The sequence below is a fragment of the Staurois parvus genome, unplaced genomic scaffold (assembly GCF_062004578.1).
Source record: "Staurois parvus isolate SC_StPar_1 unplaced genomic scaffold, SC_StPar_1.0 ptg001775l, whole genome shotgun sequence".
Classification (NCBI taxonomy): domain Eukaryota; kingdom Metazoa; phylum Chordata; class Amphibia; order Anura; family Ranidae; genus Staurois; species Staurois parvus.
In genome coordinates, this window is record NW_028319571.1 from 87736 (window position 1) to 111352 (window position 23617).

The 23617-nt window shown below is 46.9% G+C and overlaps 1 protein-coding gene across 1 annotated transcript in view; it reads right to left on the reverse strand.

Moving 5' to 3' along the window:
• The window catches only part of TUNAR (transmembrane neural differentiation associated intracellular calcium regulator), a 43237-nt gene extending 28415 nt beyond the window's left edge, over positions 1–14822 (reverse strand). Inside the window, exon 1 of the mRNA XM_089663816.1 lies at positions 14346–14822. Coding sequence (XP_089519942.1) covers positions 14346–14384 — 39 coding nt within the window. The 5' untranslated portion in view covers positions 14385–14822. The remainder of the gene's footprint in view (positions 1–14345) is intronic.
• Positions 14823–23617: the final 8795 nt, after the last annotated feature.

Below are 23617 nucleotides of genomic sequence, written 5' to 3' on the forward strand. Positions count from 1 at the left end.
CCGACCTCATTAGCATGTGTGTTTCCGCATCCTTAGTAGTTGTGTTCCAGGATCGCGAGCAGGTGTATTCTAGCATAATTAGTAGGTGTGTTCCAGGATCATTAGAATGTGTATTCCAACACCACTAGGTGTACTCTGGCATCATTAGTATGTGTGTTCCAACATCTGCAACAGGTATGTTGCAGGATTACCTGCAGATTCATTCCAGCATCATTGGCATGTGTGTTCCAGGATCACCAGCAGGTGTGTTCCAGTATCAACAACTGGTGTGTTCCAGCATCATTAGCATATGTGTTCCAGGATCAATAGCAGGTGAATTCTGGCATTATTGGTATGTGTGTTCCAGAATATGTAACAGGTGTATTGCAGGATCATCAGCAGGTGTGTTCCAGGATCACCAGCAGTTGTGTTCTGACATCATTATCACATGTTCCAGCATCACCAGTAGGTGTGTTCCAGGATCATTAATAGGTGTGTTTCAGGCTCATTAGCATGTGTGTTCTAACATCTATAACAGGTATGTTGCAGGATCACCTGAAGATGCGTTCCAGCATCATTAGCATATGTGTTTCAGGATCACCAAGCAGGTGTGTTCTCACATTACTGGCAAGTGTGCTCCAGAATCTGTAACAGGTGTATAGCAGGATCACCAACAGGTATATTCCAGGATCACCAGCAGGTGTATTTTGGCATAATTATAGGCGTGTTCCAAGATCATTAGAATGTGTATTCCAACATCACCAGAAGGTGTACTCTGGCATCGTTAGTATGTGTGTTCCAACATCTGCAACAGGTATGTTGAAGGATTGCCAGTAGGTGTGTTCCAGCATCACCAGTAGGTGTGTTCCAACATCTATAAGAGGTATGCTGCAGGATCACCTGCAGATTTGTTCCAGCATCATTAGCATGTGTGTTCCAGGATCACCAGCAGGTGTGTTCCAGCATCATTAGCATATGTGTTCCAGAATCACCAGCAGGTACATTCTGGCTTTACTGGTATGTGTGTTCCAGCATCTGTAACAGGTGTATTGCAGGATTATCAGCAGGTGTGTTCCAGGATCATTAGTAGGTGTGTTCCAGGATCAACAGCAGTTGCGTTCTGACATCATTAGCATGTTTTCCAGTATCATTAGTAGGTGTGTTCCAGGATCTTTAGCATGTGTATTCCAGCATCACCAGAAGGTGTGCACTTGCATCACTAGTAGGTGTGTTCCAGGAACACCAGCTAGTGTATTCTAGCATCCTTAGTAGGTGTGTTCAAGGATCATTAGCATGTTTATTCCAGCATTACAGGAAGGTGTGCTCTGGCATCAGTAGTGTGTGTGTTCCAACATCTGCAACAGGTATGTTGCAGGATCACCAGCAGGTGTGTTCCAGTATCATTCACGGGCGTGTTCCAGTATCATTCACAGGTGTGTTCCAGCATCATTAGCAGGTGCATTCCAGGATTGCCAGCAAGTGTGTTCCAGCATCTTCAATAGGTGTGTTCCAGAATCGCCAGCAGGCACGTCCATTAGCATCTGTGTTCCAGCATCTATAGCAGGTGTATTCCAGGATCACCAGTAGATGTGTTCCAAGATCTCCATTTTAAAAAGGGAAAATGGATGTGGGGTGGATTGTTGAAAAGCAATGTCTGGATGTAAAGGTAAATAATGGGTAGACAGAGTTTATATATACTTGTCAAGGTTCAGTGTTCAACTTTTACTGCAGTCTACCTTTTATGACTGTTGAGGTAGGCATAGTAAGTCTAGAGAGGCCAAGGTTATTCACTCAATTCAAATACATGTATGCGGGCCGTGTTACCTGCCAGAGGATTTGTAATTTCATTCAGCCAACTATTCCAGCCAGACACCTCTACCAGACAACACAACCAAGTTCTAGAAGTCCAATGCAGACCATGCTGTAGTTAGTGAGGCAGCTAGTCCAGGAACCACCTGAGCTTGTGATTGGACAATAAAGGAGCCCCAGCATACAGGCAAAGTGATCCCTGTGCCCCCCCCCCTTCCCTCCTTCCTTCCAGTAAGCATGCTCATTGTGTTAGAATGACAGCTCTGCTAAACAGTAGAAGTGGTGCAGGGGATGACAGGAGGTTTGATATCAGGAAATGTTCAGGCACTTGCAAATTCTGATTGTAAAAATACATTAAGCCCGGGTTCACATATATGCAGCTCGGTACATCGCATGTGATTCGCACAGGAACCGCACCGCATTCCTGTGCAAATCACATGTGATTTGTGTGTGGTGCGATCGCAGCCATACATTATGTATGGCTGAAATCGCACCAGAAAGGTGCAGGACCCTTTTTTGGTTCCGCACTAGAATCGGATCGCACGGGTATTCACACCTATGCGATCCGATTCTGCACATCGCACCTCGTTTTGCGGACTGATTTCGGGGGTGTTGTTAACATACACACCCACATCGGTTCGCATTAAGAGTGTGCGATTCTGCAATTCGCACTGAAAACGCTGCCAATTCTGCACCTAATCAGTGTGAACCCGGGCTAAATGGTCAAATTATCATCTAACTGCTTCCTACACCCACTAAATGCAAAAGCTGGTTGAAGCAGGAACCCATGAACCTGTGGGGGGGGGGGGAGAGAAAATAAACCACGCTGCATAGCAAGACCTACGAGGCGCTTGTTTTCCCTTGCCTCACTTCCAGTCTGCTGAAGCTCTATAGAGATCCATGTGTGTTTCAGCTTTGTAAATAGGTCAACACCCGCACAAGCAGGGCTATATTTCTCAAGAAACAGGTGCAAGAACTCCCCCATTCTGAGTCACCCCTTGTAACACCCCCCCCAGCACACATCTCTGAGCACCATCCCTTGGTTCCTACCCCTATCCACCTCCCCGTACTGCTCCTTTTAGAGAATTTTAGAGAATTGATACAAGTATCAATTTTTACGGAATTTGTTAATGATAGCAAGGAAAGCAGTAAAATCGATCCCTTGCAGCCAGTAACAATAGCCCCACCCCAGCAACAGTAGATTCCCCCAGCAACAATGGACCCTCACAACAAAATACCACCCCAGCAGCAACAACAGATCTTCCCTCAACAGTAGATCCCTTCCAGCAACCATTGACCTACCAGGAACAACAGATCCCTCTCCAGCAACAATAAACATACAAGAGGAACCCCCTAAATGAATTGGGACTTTAACCACCTCCCGTCTGGCCCATGTATATAAATGGCCTCCCTGCCCCCTGCTTGTGCTTGCTCCCTGGGAGCGCGCAGCACCGGGATCCGGTGCCCGCTGTGTCCTCCGGACACAGTGGAACACCGATCGTCGTACGGGACCTCTCTGCGAGGTCCCGATCATGTGATCACTGATTGGCCAATCAGCGATCACATGCAGAGTAGTAAGCAAGATGTCACTTCTGACATCATTGCTTACTACGTGTGAAATCTGTGAATGATCACAGAGATCACATGGTACAGGGCCATTCACAACAGCCTTGTACCATGTGACAAGCTGTGACCAGGGGCGGACTGACCATTTGGAAACTCAGCACTGCCCGAGGGCCCGGGGTCAGTAGGGGGCCCCATGAGATGCACCTGGTACCTTTTTCATAGGCTTTTTTAAGTTTGGGCAAGGACACAGGGGCCCCATGATCCCCTATTGCCTGGGGGCCCCATGAGTTGTCAGTCCACCCCTGGCTGTGACCAATCACAGCTCTCACAGTATTTCTCAATGGGTGTAGGAATGCAGTCAGCAAGACTGTAAAAGCAATCAGTGTGAAAAAAAAAAAAATCTTCATCAACCCCCACAAGTAGTACAGTGTCACCATGGTGATACTGTACTGCTAGGGTGACAGTATGTAGAAAAAAAATAACATAAATAATAATATAAAAAAATTAAATAAAAATGTAAAACAAAAAGGTAAAAATGATAATTTTTGGTTATAAACTAATTTGTGTGTTTTTTTTTTTTTTACTAAAAAGAAAAGGAATACTTTTTGGCCAAGATTTATGAAATATTATTTATTTCCAAAATTTTATAAGAAAAACACTTTTTTTCAAAATTTGTGGACTTTTTTGATTTACATAGCAAAAAAAAAATACAAATCACAGCAGTGAATAAAAACCACCAAAATAAAGCTTCAGCTGTCTCCAAAAAATGCCAAAAAATTCATATGGGTACAGTGTTGCATGACCGCGCAATTGTCATTCAAAGTGTGATAGCGCTGAAAGCTGAAAATTGGCCTGGGCAGGAAGGGGGTGAAAGTGTCCGGACTGGAAGGGAGTGAAAGTGTTCGGACTGGAAGGGAGTGAAAGTGTTCGGACTGGAAGGGGGTGAAAGTGTCTGAACTGGAAGGGGGTGAAAGTGTCCGGACTGGAAGGGGGTGAAAGTGTCCGGACTGGAAGGGGGTGAAAGTGTCCGGACTGGAAGGGGGTGAAAGTGTCTGAACTAGAAGGGAGTAAAAGTGTTCGGACTGGAAGGGGGTGAAAGTGTCTGAACTGGAAGGGAGTGAAAGTGTTCGGACTGGAAGGGGGTGAAAGTGTTCTTACTGGAAAGGGGGAAAGTGTCCGGACTGGAAGGGGGTGAAAGTGTTCTTACTGGAAAGGGGGAAAGTGTCCGGACTGGAAGGGGGTGAAAGTGTTCAGACTGGAAGGGAGTGAAAGTGTTCGGACTGGAAAGGGGGAAAGTGTCCGGACTGGAAGGGGGTGAAAGTGTTCAGACTGGAAAGGGGGAAAGTGTCCGGACTGGAAGGGGGTGAAAGTGTTCAGACTGGAAGGGAGTGAAAGTGTTCGGACTGGAAGGGAGTGAAAGTGTCCGGACTGAAAGGGGGGGGAAAGTGTCTGGACTGGAAGGGGGGAAAGGGTCCAGACTGGAAGGGGGGTGAAAGTGTCCAGACAGGAAGGGGGGGAGAAGTGTCTGGACTGGAAGGGGGTGAAAGTGTCCAGACTGGAAGGGGGTGAAAGTGTCCAGACTGGAAGGGGGTGAAAGTGTCCGGACTGGAAAGGGGTGAAAGTGTCCGGACTGGAAGGGGGGAAAGTGTCCGGACTGGAAGGGGGGGGGGAAAGTGTCCGGACTGGAAGGGGGGGGAAAGTGTCCGGACTGGAAGGGGGTGAAAGTGTCCGGACTGGAAGGGGGGGAAAGTGTCCAGACTGGAAGGGGGTGAAAGTGTCCAGACTGGAAGGGGGTGAAAGTGTCCAGACTGGAAGGGGGGGAAAGTGTCCGGACTGGAAGGGGGGAAAGTGTCCGGACTGGAAGTGGTTAAGGGCATAATTATGTAAATTGAAAATACAAAAAATACAAACTCTTTATTTTGTCAAATTTCCCCAGCATGACAAACCATACCCGATCATAGTAGAACATTGCCATCAAATTTATTTGATAGGTAATACAAATACTTTATATAGTCATACATAGTTACCTATTTTTAAAAAACACATTGTGACATCACCGTCAACACACATTGTTGCAGAGGCATTTTCTATGAGTCCAACGCGTTTTGGAGTGACTTCACTCCTTCTTCAGGGAAAGAAGATAACTCTGCATAGGGGTGACATCATAATACATGAAAGTACAAGAACATAAGGGAATCTTTAACTAGACTTCAAATTGTTACCACCTCATAGGCCAGGGGACCGGCGAGTCCCAGATACATAGGGACCCCCCCAAAACCAGATCAAAGGGCACACCCAGATCATGTTATATTTGGACACTTCAGCACCTCATCCACATCTAACCCAATAAAATGGGGATTACATAGATAAGGCCGTATAAACCTTTTGAGGATTCTATCACAATAATGGGATCTGAAGTGGGCAGCACAGTGGCTAAATGGTTAGCACTCCCACCTGGCAGTACTCGGGTCGTTGGTTCAAATCCCAAACACGGCACCACCTGCCTGGAGTTTGCATGTTCTCCCTGTGCCTGTGTGGGTTTCCTCCCACACTCCAAAGACATGCTGGTAGGTTAATTGGCTCCTGTCTAAATTGTCCCTAGTATGTGTATGTATGAATGTAAGTTAGGGACCTTAGATTGTACGCTCCTCGGGGGCGGGGACTAATAGGAATGTACAATATATATGTAAAGCGCTGCGTAAATTGACGGCGATATATAAATACCTGAAATACGTAATAAAGCTGCCCAACACATACAAAGCCACCTTGCGGTAATCCGGAACCATCTGCATTGGCCCATAAAGAGGAGGATTATCTCCAGCAACAGTAGACCACCATGCAAAAATATATCCCCCTCCAGTGACAATAGACCCCCCCCCCAGCAGCCAGCATCAATAGACCCTCCAGCACGCCTTGCCATTACATACATTCAGTGCTGAAGGTGCCGGAACTGCGTTCTCCCATGTTCCTGCTGAAAAAAAAACACCTGCACGCAAGGATATGTCAACTCCATTCCTCCCACGTGGCAGCCAGCAGGCATGGAGTTGACCATTCAACTCTTCATTGGGGGAGGCAGGAAGGCCGAACATATGATCTCCATACTGGGTGTTTTTGGGGGTGTTTGTGATGTGTTTTCCCCAAAAGGTTCCTCCTAGGAGTTCTCTGACTCTACACATCACAGGTCACATGAAAAAGCTAGTTAACGCCTGTGAGGACCTTGCAGAAGAGAGGAGGAGCTTCTGCATGGATTCTCGACGTCTTACACTGGACACTCTCATAGGCTGATCTTTTTTTCTGTCCCTTACCGGTAATGGTTGGGTTCCAGCGCCCAACCTGGAGCTTCCTCTCCCCACTGGAGCCAAATGGACCATGCTTTCTTGCACTTTTCTCTGTCTCCAAGCACTTGTGGAGGGGGACTTGTCAGCTAAAATGTTGCAGGCGAGCAGGCAAGTGCTTCAAGATGGAGAGAAGTGCCATCTCTGCCATTGGACCCTTGCTTGGACAGCCATGGAGGGGGAGGGGCACCCTGTCTGACCTCACCGCTAGTCTTAAAGTGGTTCTAAAGTCTTATTTTTTTCACCTTAATGCCTTCTACGCATTAAGGTGAAAAATCTTCTCTGCTGCACAACCCCCCCCAACCTCCCTTTATTTTTACCTGGGCCCCTGCCGATCCAGCAATGTGCACAAGAGCAGCAGCTCTTGCCGCTGTCTTCCTCCTCCCTGGGCAGATTGATAGTCATTGGCTCCCCCTGCTTTCAATCAAATGCTGTGCCAAGGAAGAGGGGGTGAGTCCGAACTGCCTGCTCTGTGTCAATAGACGCAGACAGAATGGCTCGGGAGCGAGCCTGCATGGGTGCCCCCATGGAAAGCGGCTTTCCATGGGGGCACCTGCCTAAGAGGAGGAGCCCCAGAAAAGGAGGATCTGGGCTGCTCTGTGTAATACCATTGTAAAGAGCAGGTAAGTATAGACATGTTTGTTATTTTAATATTTAAAAGAAAAAACAAAGCTTTAAAGTAACTTTAAAGGCTCAAGGTATTTCCCTTCATGAATTCTATGCATGAAGGTAAAAAACCTTTTCTGTGCAGTATCCCTCCCAGCCCCCCACCCGATACTCACCTAAGCCCCCTCTCAATCCAGCAATGTACACTGGAGTCTCAGCTATCCCAGGACTCTCTCTCCTCATTGGCTGAGACAGCAGCGGGAGACATTGACTCAAATACAGCAAGTGAGCCAATGAGAAGAGAGCGGGGGCGGGGCTGAGCCACAGCTCTGTGTGTGAAGAGCAGCAGCTTGGGAATGCGCCTGCTCAGGTGCCCCATAGCAAGCTGCTTGCTGTGGAGGCAACCGACAGGAGGGAGGGGCCAAGAGCCCCAGCAGAGGGCCCGAGAAGAGGAGGATCTGACCTGCTCTGTGCAAAACCACTACACAGCAGGTAAGTATAGACATGTTTGTTGTTATTATTTTTTTTTATTTAAGCCTTTAGCATCACTTTAATGTTGCTTTAAGCCACGTCCAGGGGCAGACTGACCATTTGGAAACTCGGGCACTGCCCAACGGCCCGGGGTCAGTAGGGGGCCCCATGAGATGCCCCTGGTACCTTTTTCATAGGCTTTTTTAAGTTTGGGCAAGGGCACAGGGGCCCCATGATGCCCTAATGCCCGGGGGCCCCATGAGTTGTCAGTCCGCCCCTGGCCACGCACACACAATGAGAATTTCAATTGAATGATCACCTGTAATTTCTTGCATGCTAGTCTCATATGGAAAATGAAGAGGTTAGTAAAGTTATGAAAAGTCTTGTAAGACAGAATACAACTTTGGAAGTGATGGAATGTATTGCATGCATGGCCTTGGTCACTAGATTTTTTCCATATGAATACTGTACTAATCAAACGAGAATCATTTTGTTCTGGTATCATACGAGAAAACATTTTGTGCTTGTCCCTTCGGATAATTTTGGATAAACTCATGATCGGCTCTCGAAAACTGTTTATTAATGATCAAGTCATCAGGCGATGAGTATTGGGCCCGCCCTCCAAATCCTTGGATTCAGGTGTTCCAATCCCCTCCATATCATGGGATTCAGGTGTTCCAATCCCCTCCATATCATGTGATTCAGGTGTTCCAATCCCCTCCATGGACACAGGTGTACACAATCAAGCCCCTAGGCATGCAGACTGCTTCTACAAACATTGGTGAAACAATGGGTCGCTCTCAGGAGCTCAGTGACTCCAAGCGTGGTCCCGTGATAGGTGGCCACCTGTGCAATAAGTCCATCCGTGACATTTCCTGGCTACTAAATATTCCTCGCTCAACTGTTAGTGGGATTATAACAAAGTGGAAGCAATTGGGAACAACAGCCACTCAGCCACCAAGTGGTAGGCCACGTCACATGACAGAGCGGGGTCAGCGCATGCTGAAGCGCACAGTGCGCAGAAGTCACCAACTGTCTGCAGAGTCAATAGCTAAAGACCTCCAAACTTGGTGTGGCCTTCAGATGAGCCTAACAACAGTGCATAGAGAGCTTCATGGAATGGGTTTCCATGGCCGAGCAGCTGCATCCAAGCCTTCCATCACCAAGTGCAATGCAAAGCGTCAGATGCCGTGGTGTAAAGCATGCCGCCACTGGACTCTAGAGCAGAGGAGACGTGTTCTCTGGAGTGACCAATCACGCTTTTCTGTCTGGCAATCCAATGGACTTGTCTGGGTTTGGTGGTTACCAGGAGAACGGTACTTGCCTGACTGCATTGTGCCAAGTGTAAAGTTTGGTGGAGGGGGGATTATGGTGTGGGGTTGTTTTTCAGTGGTTGGGCTTGGCCCCCTAGTTCCAGTGAAGGGAACTCTTAAGGAGTCGGCGTACCAAGACATTTTGGACAATTTCATGCTCCCAACTTTGTGGGAAGAGTTTGGGGATGGCCCCTTCCTGTTCCAACATGCCTGCGCACCACTGCAGAAAGAAAGGTCCAGAAAGACATGGGAGGAGCCAGTTTGGGGTGGAGGAACTTGACTGGCCTGCACAGAGTCCTGACCTCAACCCCATAGAACACCTTTGGGATGAATTAGAGCGGAGACTGCGAGCCAGGCCTCCTCCCCCGACATCAGTGCCTGACCTGACAAATGTGCCTCTGGAAGAATGGTCCAACCTTCCCATAGACACCCTCCTAAACCTTGTGGACGGCCTTCCCAGAAGAGTTGAAGCTGTTATAGCTGCAAAGGATGGGGCCAACTCAATATTGAACCCTACGGACTAAGACTGGGGGGCCATTAAAGGTCATGTGTGTAAAAAGGGCGGGGCCAACTCAGTATTGAACCCAACAGACTAAGACTAGGAGGCCATCAAAGGTCATGAGTGTGGAAAGGCTGGCAACCCAATACTTTTGGCAATATAGCGTGTGTATGTATGTATGTATGTATAAAGATATATATATATATATATATATATATACTGTATATATATAAAACATTTTTCATTCTTATGCAAATTATGAAATTTTAGAATAAATCATTGTTTCAGTTTATTTCCAGGTAGCCATTAGGAGTTTCTAACAATATAAACTCATAAATCACAAAACTCTGATGGTGTGACCTATAGAACTAGAGCCCCACACGTGCATGCGCTTGCCATGCGTTCACCAGCGCAGGGAGATTAAATCACGGTGCAAACTGATTGCAATCTAAATTTAAGTAATCTCCAAAGCCGGGGCTCATTAGCCCTTAAATGGCTTTTTGTCCCTAAGAAAGCCATGAATCACATTTAAAGGGTTAACCTGACAGAAGCCAAAAATTCCTGCATTCAGCGGATTCTGCTTCTCCGCGTACGCAGGAAAGACCGGAAAATAATTTAATCCATTAAATCAGCGGCACTGATACACATAAGAGGCATGTTTATCACTCCTGCCACATTGGCATTTTTTTTTTCTTTTACTGGGTCTCACATCTTCCGCGCTGTTGCTAGGAGACAGGAAATCTGGGTACCAGTCTGTTCTGCTTCTATCTCCGTCTTGGGAAATCACTAACTGCTACTTGCTAATCAAGGCAGCATCGTAGCCATGGCTAATATTGTACCAGGGTGGATGATGAGCCTCATTTAAAAGGAATATTCCTGTTTCCACCTAATGCCATTCTTCTTATCCATTCCGATGACATGTGACCCTTCACACTTTACCAAACTTCCTGGGGAACTTTTCCTTTTTTTTTTTTTTCTTCAATAATAAATCAATTATCCTCCAGAATTAGGCTACTTTGCTACAATAGCTTCACTATACAGGGTGGGTGTCAATCTTTTAAATCATCGAAAAATTACATTTAATTCAATCAGACGTCCATCCCAATATATACAGTAATTGTAAAATAAAATGATTGCATATTGAGAGAATACTTCTTAATAATATCAGAATCACCAACTATGCCATGAATCACTCCATATACAAAGCCTGTTACATTGTAGCCATTTGTAACATATACAGATATGGTGTGCAACAATAAATGGCGATGAAGCTTACTTAATGTCATTAAAAAAAGAAGACTGCAATGCATATCTTCCGTGAGTAGTAATTAAAGGGTAATAAAGAACAAAGCTAATACAACTATTATTGTGGTAACAATGATAAATAACAATTTTCACTTCTTAAAAGATCCCCGAAAAACTTCTCCAGCTACAAACCAGCTAAGCAGATGCTGGAGCTAATGAGTTGCTTCAAGGGAAATCCTGACCAAGTTAAAAACTCTTGGATAAGTTGCAGTTAATTTATCAGGTGATACAATGTTTCGCCTAAATATTTCAATGTCTGGATTATTATTTCAATGTAATACTAATACAATATATATTTGAAGCATCCAAGTACAGAGAAATGCTGAGAGCCCCCAACTCCATAGTTTGCTGCTACGAATTCCGAGGTTTTAAACAGAAGGTCCCATAGATTTGGACTGTCTATGGCTGTTCGTGTTGCAAAGCCAATGTGCATTAAAAAATTTGCTTTTGTTCTCCTCTGCAAAACCTGTGATCTTGGTTCACAAGAGGCAGATTTGGCTTTCTTCAGAAGTTGCAAGCTTTTATGGTTTAGGTATGAGATTTCTAAACCATTGGGAGAAAGAGCTCAATCTCATGATGAGGACCTAAGTGTCAGATTCCTATTGTTTTAGGAGCTCTCAAAGATACTTCTCCCCAGAGAGATTAAAAGACTAACAGGTCACATTTAATTAACAACAACAAAAAAACAGTAAAATTCATAAATCTGAGATGCCTCTTCATGGGACTAGACTACGATATTACATTGGAGTAAGAACTGGAACATACAATTAGGGATGATGGCACCCCTTGTATCATACCCCTTTCCCTCTTTAAGAACTGGAACATACACACCTGTAATAAAAAGGTGAGTTTTAGAGCTAGGTGTTAGGTTGGTGCTCGGTGTGGATGTTAGTAGAATGGGGTGGTAGTGGAATGGGGTGGGAGTTCGGTTTACTGTTAGTATTGAAAGAATTGGGGCGAGAGTTGGGGGTGGTGTTGGTGGGTCGGAGTTGGGGTTACAGTTAGTGTTAAAGAAAGGAGTTAGGGTGAGAGTTAGTGATTGGGGGTAGAGGTTAGGGTTGGAGTTAATGTTGGGGTAGAGGTTAGGGTTGGAGTTAATGTTGGGGTAGAGGTTAGGGTTGGAGTTAGTGTTGGGGTAGAGGTTAGAGTTGGAGTTAGTGTTGGGGTAGAGGTTAGAGTTGGAGTTAGTGTTGGGGTAGAGGTTAGGGTTGGAGTTAGTGTTGGGGTAGAGGTTAGGGTTGGAGTTAGTGTTGGGGTAGAGGTTAGGGTTGGAGTTAGTGTTGGGGTAGAGGTTAGGGTTGGAGTTAGTGTTGGGGTAGAGGTTAGGGTTGGAGTTAGTGTTGAGGTAGAGGTTAGGGTTGGAGTTAGTGTTGGGGTAGAGGTTAGAGTTGGAGTCAGTGTTGGGGTGGAGGTTAGGGTTGGAGTTAGTGTTGGGGTAGAGGTTAGGGTTGGAGTTAGTGTTGGGGTCGAGGTTATGATTGGTGTTAGGAGTAGGATGTATAGAATGAGTCAGTGTTATTGGGAGCAGTTAGGGTTGTGGTTAGTGTTAGGAGTAGGAGTTAGGGTTGGTGTTCCGAGTAGGCTGTAGGGTAATAGTTAGTGCTAGAGGCAGTAGTTCTGGTTGAAGTTAGTGTAGGGGTAGGAGTTAGGGTTAGAATTAGTGTTAGGATTAAGAGTTAGGGTTAGAGGTTGTATTAGGGGTAGTAGTTAGGGTTTTTAGTTAGTGTTAGGGGTAGGAGTTAGGATTGGTGTTAGGAGTAGAATGTAGGGTAATAGTTAGTGCTAGAGGTAGTAGTTATGGTTTGAAGTTAGTGTAGGGTTGGAGTTAGGTTCAGTGTTAGGATTTAGAGTTAGGGTTAGAGGTTGTATTGGGATAGCAGTTAGGGTTTGAGTTAGTGTTAGGGGTAGGAGTTAGAGGTTGTATTAGGGATAGTAGTTAGGGTTTTAGTTAGTGTTAAGGGTAGGAGTTAGGGTTAGAGGTTGTATTGGGGTAGTAGTTAGGGTTAGAGTTTGGGGTTAGAGTTTGTGTTGGGAGTAGGATGTAGGGTTATAGTTAGTGTTAGAGGTAATAGTTAGGGTGGGAATTAGTGTTAAGGGTAGGACTTAGGGTTAGAATTAATTTAAGGAGCAGGAGTTAGAATTAGAATTTGTGTTAGGGGTAGGGTTGTGTTAGAAGTAGGATTTAGGGCTAGAGGTAGTAGTTTGGGTAGGAGTTAGGGATAAAGTTGGTGTTAGAGGTAGGAGTTAGGGATAGAGTTGGGGTTGGGGTCAGGAGTTAGGGATAGGGTTGGTGTTAGGGGTAGGAGTTAGGGATAGAGTTGGTGTTAGGGGCAGGAGTTAGGGATAGGGTTGGTGGTAGGGGTAGGAGTTAGGGATAGGGTTGGTGTTAGGGGCAGGAGTTAGGGATAGAGTTGGTGTAAGGGGTAGGAGTTAGGGATAGGGTTGGTGTTGGGAGTTAGGGATAGGATTGGTGTTAGGGGTGGGAATTAGGGATAGAGTTGGTGTTAGGGGTAGGTGTTAAGGATAGAGTTGGTGTTGGGGCCGGGGTAGGAGTTAGGGGTAGAGTTAGTGGTAGGGGTAGGAGTTAAGGATAGAGTTGGTGTAAGAAGTATTTGCTAGGGATAGGGTTGGTGTTAGGGGTAGGAGTTAGGGATAGGGTTGGGAGTTAGGGATAGAGTTGGTGTTGGGGGTAGGAGTTAGGGATAGGGTTGGTGTTAGGGGTGGGAGTTAGGGATAGAGTTGGTGTTAGGGGTAGGTGTTAAGGATAGAGTTGGTGTTGGGGGTAGGTGTTAAGGACAGGGTTGGTGTTGGGGGTAGGAGTTGGGGATAGGGTTGGTGTTAGGGGTAGGAGATAGGGATAGAGTTGGTGGTAGGGGTAGGACATAGGGATAGAGTTGGGGTTGGGGGTAGAAGTTAGGAATAGAGTTGGTGTTGGGGGTAGGAGTTAGGGATAGAGTTGGTGGTAGGAGTAGGAGTTAGGGATAGAGTTGGGGTTGGGGGTAGGAGTTAGGGATAGAGTTGGTGTTGGGGGTAGGAGTTAGGGATAGAGTTGGTGTAAGAAGTAGGTGCTAGGGATAGAGTTGGTGGTAGGGGTAGGAGATAGGGATAGAGTTGGTGTTGGGGGTAGGAGTTAGGGATAGAGTTGGTGTTGGGGGTAGGAGTTAGGGATAGAGTTGGTGTTGGGGGTAGGAGTTAGGAATAGAGTTGGTGTTGGGGGTAGGAGTTAGGGATAGAGTTGGTGGTAGGAGTAGGAGTTAGGGATAGAGTTGGTGTTGGGGGTAGGAGTTAGGGATAGAGTTGGTGTTGGGGGTAGGAGTTAGGGATAGAGTTGGTGTTGGGGGTAGGAGTTAGGGATAGAGTTGGTGTTGGGGGTAGTTGTTGGGTTTAGTCAAGAGTTAAGTTTAGGAGGTTAGAGGTTAAGGCTCTTCTGCTTGGGGTATCTCTGTAGGTTTTGGATCTTACCCTGCACAGCATCAAGAGCTGAAGTGCCGCACATAGCATCTTGCTCTTAGTGAGATGGCCATGTTTGTCCAAAGTGACCCAGCTTCCATCGACACGGATGTCCCATTCGTATTTGTCTTGCCTTCAGCGTGTCACCACGGGACTAAGTCTTTGTATGTCAAGTTCCATAGTTCCCAGTAAAATTGCCTTCAATTCCAGCAACTCATCTTCCAACAGAAGTTCCAAAAAGTCTACCCTGTCCTAGAAAACTGATGAAGATTTGGTCTCACCAACCTGAGAGTGACCCCTTCCCTCTGAGAGAACTCTGAACCCTGGAGATGGATTTCATGCTACTGTCCAGGGTTAGTCCCATGCCATACAAGTCACCTCCTTACAACACATCCTGTTGGGGTTCTGAGTTTGTCTGTGAAGGATCTCTGAGAGGAGGAAGCTCGCAGCTTGAGAGCCGAGTCTCTCTCTGTTGCACTGAGGTTTACAGCTTAGTCAGTCTGAATCTTTTGCTCCTTCTTCCCCTCCCACCTCTCTCCATGAGGATCCCAACACTCCCCCCCTATTGCACTCACCCTCCCCACTTGCACTCACCCTCCCCACAGGCCTGTGGAGAATTTCATTTTAATTTATTCTTTTTTTTGTTTCAGATATTTTTGCCTAAATCCCACAATTTCCAGGAAAGCACAAATGCTTCCACATTAACCAACAGACAAGACGTGTTTTATGGCCATTTTATCATTTTTGCCCTTTTTGTCTCATTTCCAGAGACACTAAAGCTCGGTTCACATCTGTGTGCGTTGGAAAGGCTCACCAAACCGCGCACTCGCGTTCCCGGAGCACACGGAAACACGCTGCCCTTTACCAGACGCGTGGCGGTGCCATTGGTTGTTAACACCTTGCCTACCGGGCACTGTCACCCCCTTCCTGCCCCCAGACCAGTTTTCAGCTTTCAGTGTTGTCGCACTTTGAATGACAATTGCGCGGTCTCGCAACACTGGACCCAATTTATCATTTTTTCACACAAATAGAGCTTTCTTTTGGTGGTATTTTATCTTTTTTATTTTTTGCATTATAAATGAAAAAAGAGCGAAAATATTTTGAGGAAAAAGGTTTTTCTTTGTTCTTCTTCACTGATGTGCGTTGATAAGGCTGCGCTGATAGGCAGCACTGATGGACACTGATAGGCATTGATGAGGTGGCATGGACAGGCAGCTCTGATGGGCAGACACTGGTGGGCACTGATAGGCACCACTGATGGGCACTGAAGAGGTGGCACTTATAGGCTGCACTGATGAGGAGACACTGGTGGGCACTGATAGGCAGCACTGATGGGCACTGAAGAGGTGGCACTGATAGGCAGCACTGATGGGCACTGATGAGGCGACACTGATGGGTACTGATAGGCAGTACTGATGAGCACTGAAGAGGTGGCACTTATAGGCTGCGCTGATGAGGAGACACTGGTGGGCACTGGTAGGCAGCACTGATGGGCACTGAAGAGGCGGCACTGGTCACTTGGTGAAGCGACACTGGTGGGTACTGATAGGCAGCACTGATGGGCACTGAAGAGGTGGCACTGATAGGCAGCACTGATGAGGCGGCACTGGTGAGGCGACACTGGTGGGTACTGATAGGCAGCACTGATGGGCACTGAAAAGGTGGCACTTATAGGCTGCACTGATAAGGCGACACTGGTGGGCATTGATGGGCACTGATGATGCTGAACTGATATGCAGCACTGATGGGCACTGATAGGCAGCATTGATAAGGCGGCAGTGATGAGGTGATACTGGTGGGCACTGATAGGCAACGATGAGGTGACACTGGTGGGCACTGATAGGCAGCACTGATGGGCACTGATGAGGTGACACTGGTGGGCACTGATAGGCAGCACTGATGAGGCGACACTGGTGGGCACTGATAGGAAGCACTGATGAGGCGTAACTGATGAGGCGACACTGGTGGGAACTGATAGGCAGCATTGATGGGCACTGATGAGGCAGCACTGATAGGGAGCACTGATGGGCACTTATAGGCTGCACCGATGAGGCAACACTGGTGGGCATTGATGAGGAGGCACTGATGATGCTGAACTGATATGTGGCACTGATGGGCACTGATAGGCAGCATTGATGGGCACTGATTGATGGCACTGATAGGCACTAATAGGTAGCACTGAAGGGCACTGAATGGAGGCACTGACTGACGGCACGGACTGGTGCCACTGATAGGCGGCACTGTTGGGAAATAATGGGCAGCACTGTTGGGAACTGATGGGCAGCACTCTTGGGCACTGATGGGCACTTTTGACAGTTATGTCAAACTATGTGACAGTGTGAGGAAAGTACTGCCGATAACCGGAAAGTGTACTTATATGGTGGTCAGCTGTGATTGGCCTTTTACCATGTCATGTGATCAGCTGTGTCCAACGGACAAATCGAACACAGACAGCGCCGGATGCATGCCACTGGGGGCGTGATTTGCGAGGACATCATATGACGACCTCCCAGAACTGGACGACCTGTCTTTCGGCTATTGCGCAGTACGGAAGTGGTCAATGTCACCCCCGTGCGTCTTCAAATGCGTACGTTTTTGCGCTCGCCAAATCACATGACATGATGCCGGTGCGTATCGGGGGCTTCTCCTCATTTCTTGCGCATACAGCAGCCCTTTAAAATGAATGGCCATCCAGCCAATCCGCCGGAACGCACAGAAAGCGCCCCATGCCTCCCGCAGCTGCCGGGGTGAACAACGCCTACTACTGCTTTACGGCCATCACTCAGACCTACATATGTGCGGCTCGATCCGACGCGAAATTCGGATGAAATTTTGCTTTATTCGGAGATTCAAATGTAGCCGAATTTCCCAATTTCAGTAGTAATGATTGTAAATGGATCCCAAATAATGAAACAAATTTTCAGCCAAAACACTAAATTAATTCAAACAGCATTTGAAATGAATCGAATTTGAAAATGAAAACAAATTTGAAATCTAAACGTATTGCTGACGATTTCACAGACTGTGTGAGTGTTAGAACACAGCCGCCTTCCGAAATTCGAATTTTAAAAAGAATGGAACAGAATAAAACAGAATAGAATATAAAATAATAAAGTAAATTAGAATAGAATATAAAGGATTAGAATAGAAGAGAATAGAACAGAATAAAATCAAAAAGAAAATAAAGGAATAGAACAAAAAAGAATGGAATCAAATAGATCAGAATAGAACAGCAAATAAAGAAATAGAATAGAAAATAAAGGAATAGAATAGAAAAATATAGAATTGAATAGAAAATATAGGAAAAGAACAGAAAATAATATAATGGAATACAATAGAAAAGAATAGAATTGAATAGGACAGAAAATAAAGGAATAGCAGGAAAAGAATGGAATTGACTATAAAAGAAAAGAATAGAAAATAATGGAATCCAATAGAAAATATAGGAAAAGAACAGAAAAGAATATAATCCAATACAATAGAAAAGAATAGAAAATAAAGGAATAGAATAGAAAAAAAAGAATTGAATAGAAAAGAATAGGACAGAAAATAAAGGAATAAAACAGAAAAGAATGGGATCGAATAGAAAATAATTATATAGAGAAGAACAGAGACCCAGTGATAACACCACCGGGTCTGAAAAAAAAGGTAAAGGATAGAAATGGAAATATTTTATTTAAAAACTGTATTGGCACATCAATGCGGGGGGGGGGGGGGGGGGCATAATTAAAGCGGCTTTAAGCTCTGCTAAAAGACACTCAAGGCATGCTAAAGTTATCTATGGCATTCAAGCTACTGATGCCTGCATTGCATAGAGAAGCACAGAGACCCAGTGATGCAAATATAAGCAGATTAAGCTTTAGCATGCGTGGGATCACCCAATCCATTTACTTCTTCCACACAGATCCCTCCAATAGGCATTTTATAGACCCCAAACACCAATCACAGCCCAGGGCCATGCCCCCAGACAGATTAAAGCTTTATTTGAACCTGAGGAGCCCTTCTCAGCCAAATGCTCCCCCCCCCCCCCGAGGGGATGTCTGGTATCTGATCTCAGTGAAATATTGCAGTGATATTAATCTTGAATTCCAGGCGAATAACTAAAAACACAGAGAAAATACATATATGAGGAGTTGTATGACCGTCCATCCAGTCCTGGAATTAACACAGCTATGCCACACAGCACAACCCTCTCTGGCAGGGGAGGAGACCTGATTTCTTTTTTTTCCCTGCCACAGTTTCACTTTCACTTTCAGGTCTTGTCCCTCTCCCCTACCCCGTGACTGAACAGTAAAACTGATAAACGTATCTCCCGTCACTCTGCTCTGTCCTCCTATCCGCATGCAACTATTTTATATTAAAATCTGAAAAAATAGTTTTATATATTTAAAGATCTCAAAAATTAAGACGTTTATGTTGCTATTGGGGACCTGCTACAGGCTGTCGGAATGGGGTACACAAGGTGTTCCGTGCATCCCCGTTCAGACATTCCCATTCCTGTAAATTGGGGCGCAATGGCTGCTCCCGGTATTACATTGGGGTGGGTGTCGGTTTTGGACAGGGGGGAGGGGCAACAATGCTACACTGCTCCAGAGTTCAGAGCAGCACTGTCCACCATGTGGGCTGTGCCTACCTGCGCTACACTGGGATAAGAAGATGTTGCTGGAGGTGTGGCTATCACCATTGTCACTAGCCAATCAGCACTTGCCCACAGGGCCGTCCTAATAACATCATGGGCCCCTGGGAAAAGTAATGCACTGGGGGCCTCTACCAGCCTCTCCCCAATGTAGGCACCTACTCTCTAGAATTCATGTACAGTCAGGTCCATAAATATTGGGACATCAACACAATTCTAACATTTTTGGCTCTATACACCACCACAATGGATTTGAAATGAAAAGAACAAGATGTGCTTTAACTGCAGACTGTCAGCTTTAATTTGAGGGTATTTACATCCAAATCAGGTGAACGGTGTAGGAATTACAACAGTTTGCATATGTGCCTCCCACTTCTTAGGGGACCAAATGTAATGGGACAGAATAATAATCATAAATCAAACTTTCACTTTTTAATACTTGGTTGCAAATCCTTTGCAGTCAATTACAGCCTGAAGTCTGGAACGCATAGACATCACCAGACGCTGGGGTTCATCCCTGGTGATGCTCTGCCAGGCCTCTACTGCAACTGTCTTCAGTTCCTGCTTGTTCTTGGGGCATTTTCCCTTCAGTTTTGTCTTCAGCAAGTGAAATGCTCAATCGGATTCAGGTCAGGTGATTGACTTGGCCATTGCATAACATTCCACTTCTTTCCCTTAAAAAACTCTTTGGTTGCTTTTGCAGTATGCTTTGGGTCATTGTCCATCTGCACTGTGAAGCGTCCAATGAGTTGTGAAGCATTTGGCTGAATATGAGCCGATAATATTCCCGAAACACTTCACAATTCATCCGGCTGCTTTTGTCAGCAGTCACATCATCAATAAATACAAGAGAAGCAGTTCCATTGGCAGCCATACATGCCCACGCCATGACACTACCACCACCATGCTTCACTGATGAGGTGGTATGCTTAGGATCATGAGCAGTTCCTTTCCTTCTCCATACTCTTCTCTTCCCATCACTCTGGTACAAGTTGATGTCGGTCTCATCTGTCCATAGGATGTTGTTCCAGAACTGTGAAGGATTTTTTAGATGTTGTTTGGCAAACTCTAATCTGGCCTTCCTGTTTTTGAGGCTCACCAATGGTTTCCATCTTGTGGTGAACCCTCTGTATTCACTCTGGTGAAGTCTTCTCTTGATTGGTGACTTTGACACACATACACCTACCTCCTGGAGAGTGTTCTTGATCTGGCCAACTGTTGCGAAGGGTGTTTTCTTCACCAGGGAAAGAATTCTTCGCTCATCCACCACAGTTGTTTTCCATGGTCTTCCAGGTCTTTTGGTGTTGCTGAGCTCACCGGTGCGTTCATTCTTTTTAAGAATTTTCCAAACAGTTGTTTTGGCCACGCCTAATGTTTTTGCTATCTCTCTGATGGGTTTGTTTTGTTTTTTCAGCCTAATGATGGCTTGCTTCACTGATAGTGACAGCTCTTTGGATCTCATCTTGAGAGTTGACAGCAACAGATTCCAAATGCAAATAGCACACTTGAAATGAACTCTGGACCTTTTATCTGCTCATTGTAATTGGGATAATGAGGGAATAACACACACCCGGCCATGGAACAGCTGAGAAGCCAATTGTCCCATTACTTTTGGTCCCTTAAGACGTGGGAGGCACATATGCAAACTGTTGTAATTCCTACACCGTTCACCTGATTTGGATGTAAATACCCTCAAATTAAAGCTGACAGTCTGCAGTTAAAGCACATCTTGTTCGTTTCATTTCAAATCCATTGTGGTGGTGTATAGAGCCAAAAATCTTAGAATTGTGTCGATGTCCCAATATTTATGGACCTGACTGTATAAATAGCTGATGGAATTAAACATACACTATATTGCCCTAAGTATTGTCCCTGCCCAGCGGCAGACTGACCATTTGGGAACTCGGGCACTGCCCGAGGGCCCTGGGTCAGTAGGGGGCCCCATGAGATGCCCCTGGTACCTTTCATAGGCTTTTTTGGGTGTGGTTTGAGTGTGGGTGAGGACACAAGGGCCCCATGATCCCCTATTGTCCGGGGGCCCCATACATTGTCAGTCCGCCCCTGTTCCCGCCCCCTCCAAATCATGTGATTCAGGTGTTCCAATCCCCTCCATATCATGTGATTCAGGTGTTCCAATCCCCTCCAAATCATGTGATTTGGGTGTTCCAATCCCCTCCAAATCATGTGATTCAGGTGTTCCAATCCCCTCCATGGACACAGGTGTATACAATCCATCCCCTAGGCATGCAGACGGCTCCTACAAACATTGGTGAAAGAATGGGTCGCTCTCAGGAGCTCAGTGACTCCAAGCGTGGTCCCGTGATAGGTGGTCACCTGTGCAATAAGTCCATCCGTGTCATTTCCTGGCTACTAAATATTCCACGCTCAACTGTTAGTGGGATTATAACAAAGTGGAAGCAACTGGGAACAACAGCCACTCAGCCACCAAGTGGTAGGCCACGTCACATGACAGAGCGGGGTCAGCGCATGCTGAAGTGCACAGTGCGCAGAAGTCGCCAACTGTCTGCAGAGTCAATAGCTAAAGACCTCCAAACTTGGTGTGGCCTTCAGATGAGCCCAACAACAGTGCGTAGAGATCTTCATGGAATGGGTTTCCATGGCCGAGCAGCTGCATCCAAGCCTTCCATCACCAAGTTCTATATAAAGTATCGGATGCCGTGGTGTAAAGCACGCCGCCACTGGACTCTAGAGCAGAGGAGACGTGTTCTCTGGAGTGACCAATCACGCTTCTCTGTCTGGCATTCTGATGATCGTGTCTGGGTTTGGCGGTGGCCAGGAGAACGGTACTTGCCTGACTGCATTGAGCCAAGTGTAAAGTTTGGTGGAGGGGGGATTATGGTGGGTTGTTGTTTTTCAAGGGTTGGGCTTGGCCCCCTAGTTCCAGTGAAGGAAACTCTTAAGGCGACATTTTGGACAACCTTCCAACCTTCCCATAGACACCCTCCTAAACCTTGTGGACGGCCTTCCCAGAAGAGTTGAAGCTGTTATAGCTGCGAAGGGCGGGGCCAACTCAATATTGAACCCTACGGACTAAGACTGGGAGGCCATTACAGGTCATGTGCGTGGAAAGGGCGGGGCCAACTCAATATTGAACCCTACAGTCTAAGACTGGGGGGCCATTACAGGTCATGTGCATGAAAAGGGCGGAGCCAACTCAATATTGAACCCTACGGACTAAGACTGGGAGGCCATTACAGGTCATGTGCGTGGAAAGGGCGGGCCAACTCAATATTGAACCCTACAGTCTAAGACTGGGGGGCCATCACAGGTCATGTGCATGAAAAGGGCGGAGCCAACTCAATATTGAACCCTACGGACTAAGACTGGGGGCCATTAAAGTTTGTGTAAATGTGCGATATTAAGGCAGGCGTTCCAATTTGTTTGGTAATATTTTTATATATATTTAATAGTACTTTCAATAAAATCAATAGGAAAAAAAAGCATGAAAGAAAGAATAGGCTACACAAAGGGTACAGTACGGGGGGAGGCAGAAGGGCACAGTGCGGGGGGAGGCAGAAGGGCACAGTACGGGGGGGAGGCAGAAGGGCACAGCGCGGGGGGAGGCAGAAGGGCACAGTGCGGGGGGAGGCAGAAGGGCACAGTGTGGGGGGAGGCAGAGGGGCACAGTACGGGGGGAGGCAGAAGGGCACAGTACGGGGGGAGGCAGAAGGGTACACTACGGGGGGAGGCAGAAGGGCGCAGTGCGGGATGAGGCAGAAGGGCGCAGTGCGGGGGGAGGCAGAGGGGCACAGTACGGGGGGAGGCAGAAGTGCACAGTACGGGGGGAGGCAGAAGGGCATAGTACGGGGGGAGGCAGAAGAGCGCAGTGCGGAAGGATGCAGAAGGGCGCAGTGTGGGGGGAGGCAGAGGGGCACAGTACGGGGGGAGGCAGAAGGGCACAGTACGGGGGGAGGCAGAAGGGTACACTACGGGGGGAGGCAGAAGGGCACAGTACGGGGGGAGGCAGAAGGGTGCAGTATGGGAGGAGGCAGAAGGGCACAGTGCGGGGGGAGGCAGAGGGGCACAGTATGGGGGAAGGCAGAAGGGCACAGTACGGGGGGAGGCAGAAGGGCACAGTGCGGGGGGAGGCAGAGGGGCACAGTATGGGGGGAGGCAGAAGGGCACAGTATGGGGGGAGGCAGAAGGGCACAGTACGGGGGGAGGCAGAAGGGCACAGTACGGGGGGAGGCAGAAGGGTACACTACGGGGGGAGGCAGAAGGGCACAGTACGGGGGGAGGCAGAAGGGTACACTACGGGGGGAGGCAGAAGGGCACAGTACGGGGGGAGGCAGAAGGGCATAGTATGGGGGGAGGCAGAAGGGCATAGTACAGGGGGCATAGCAGGTCATAATACAGGGGGGATGAGGAGGGCACAAATCTGCAATTAGGAGGACAGTGCAGGTTTTGGAACAGCTTAGTAAAAAGCATGACTGTCCCTCCCAGCAAATCCGGGACAGTTGGCAAGTATGATGTAATGCAAGACTATCATGGGGTCCAAATGCACCTGGGGCCCCAGAGCAGTGCCCATGCAATAAGATGGCCATGTGCGCCTCACCGGGTGACACCTATCGCACGGAGTGACACCGGACCCTCTCCATGAGCTCCACGAAAAGGAAAGTTTTAAAGC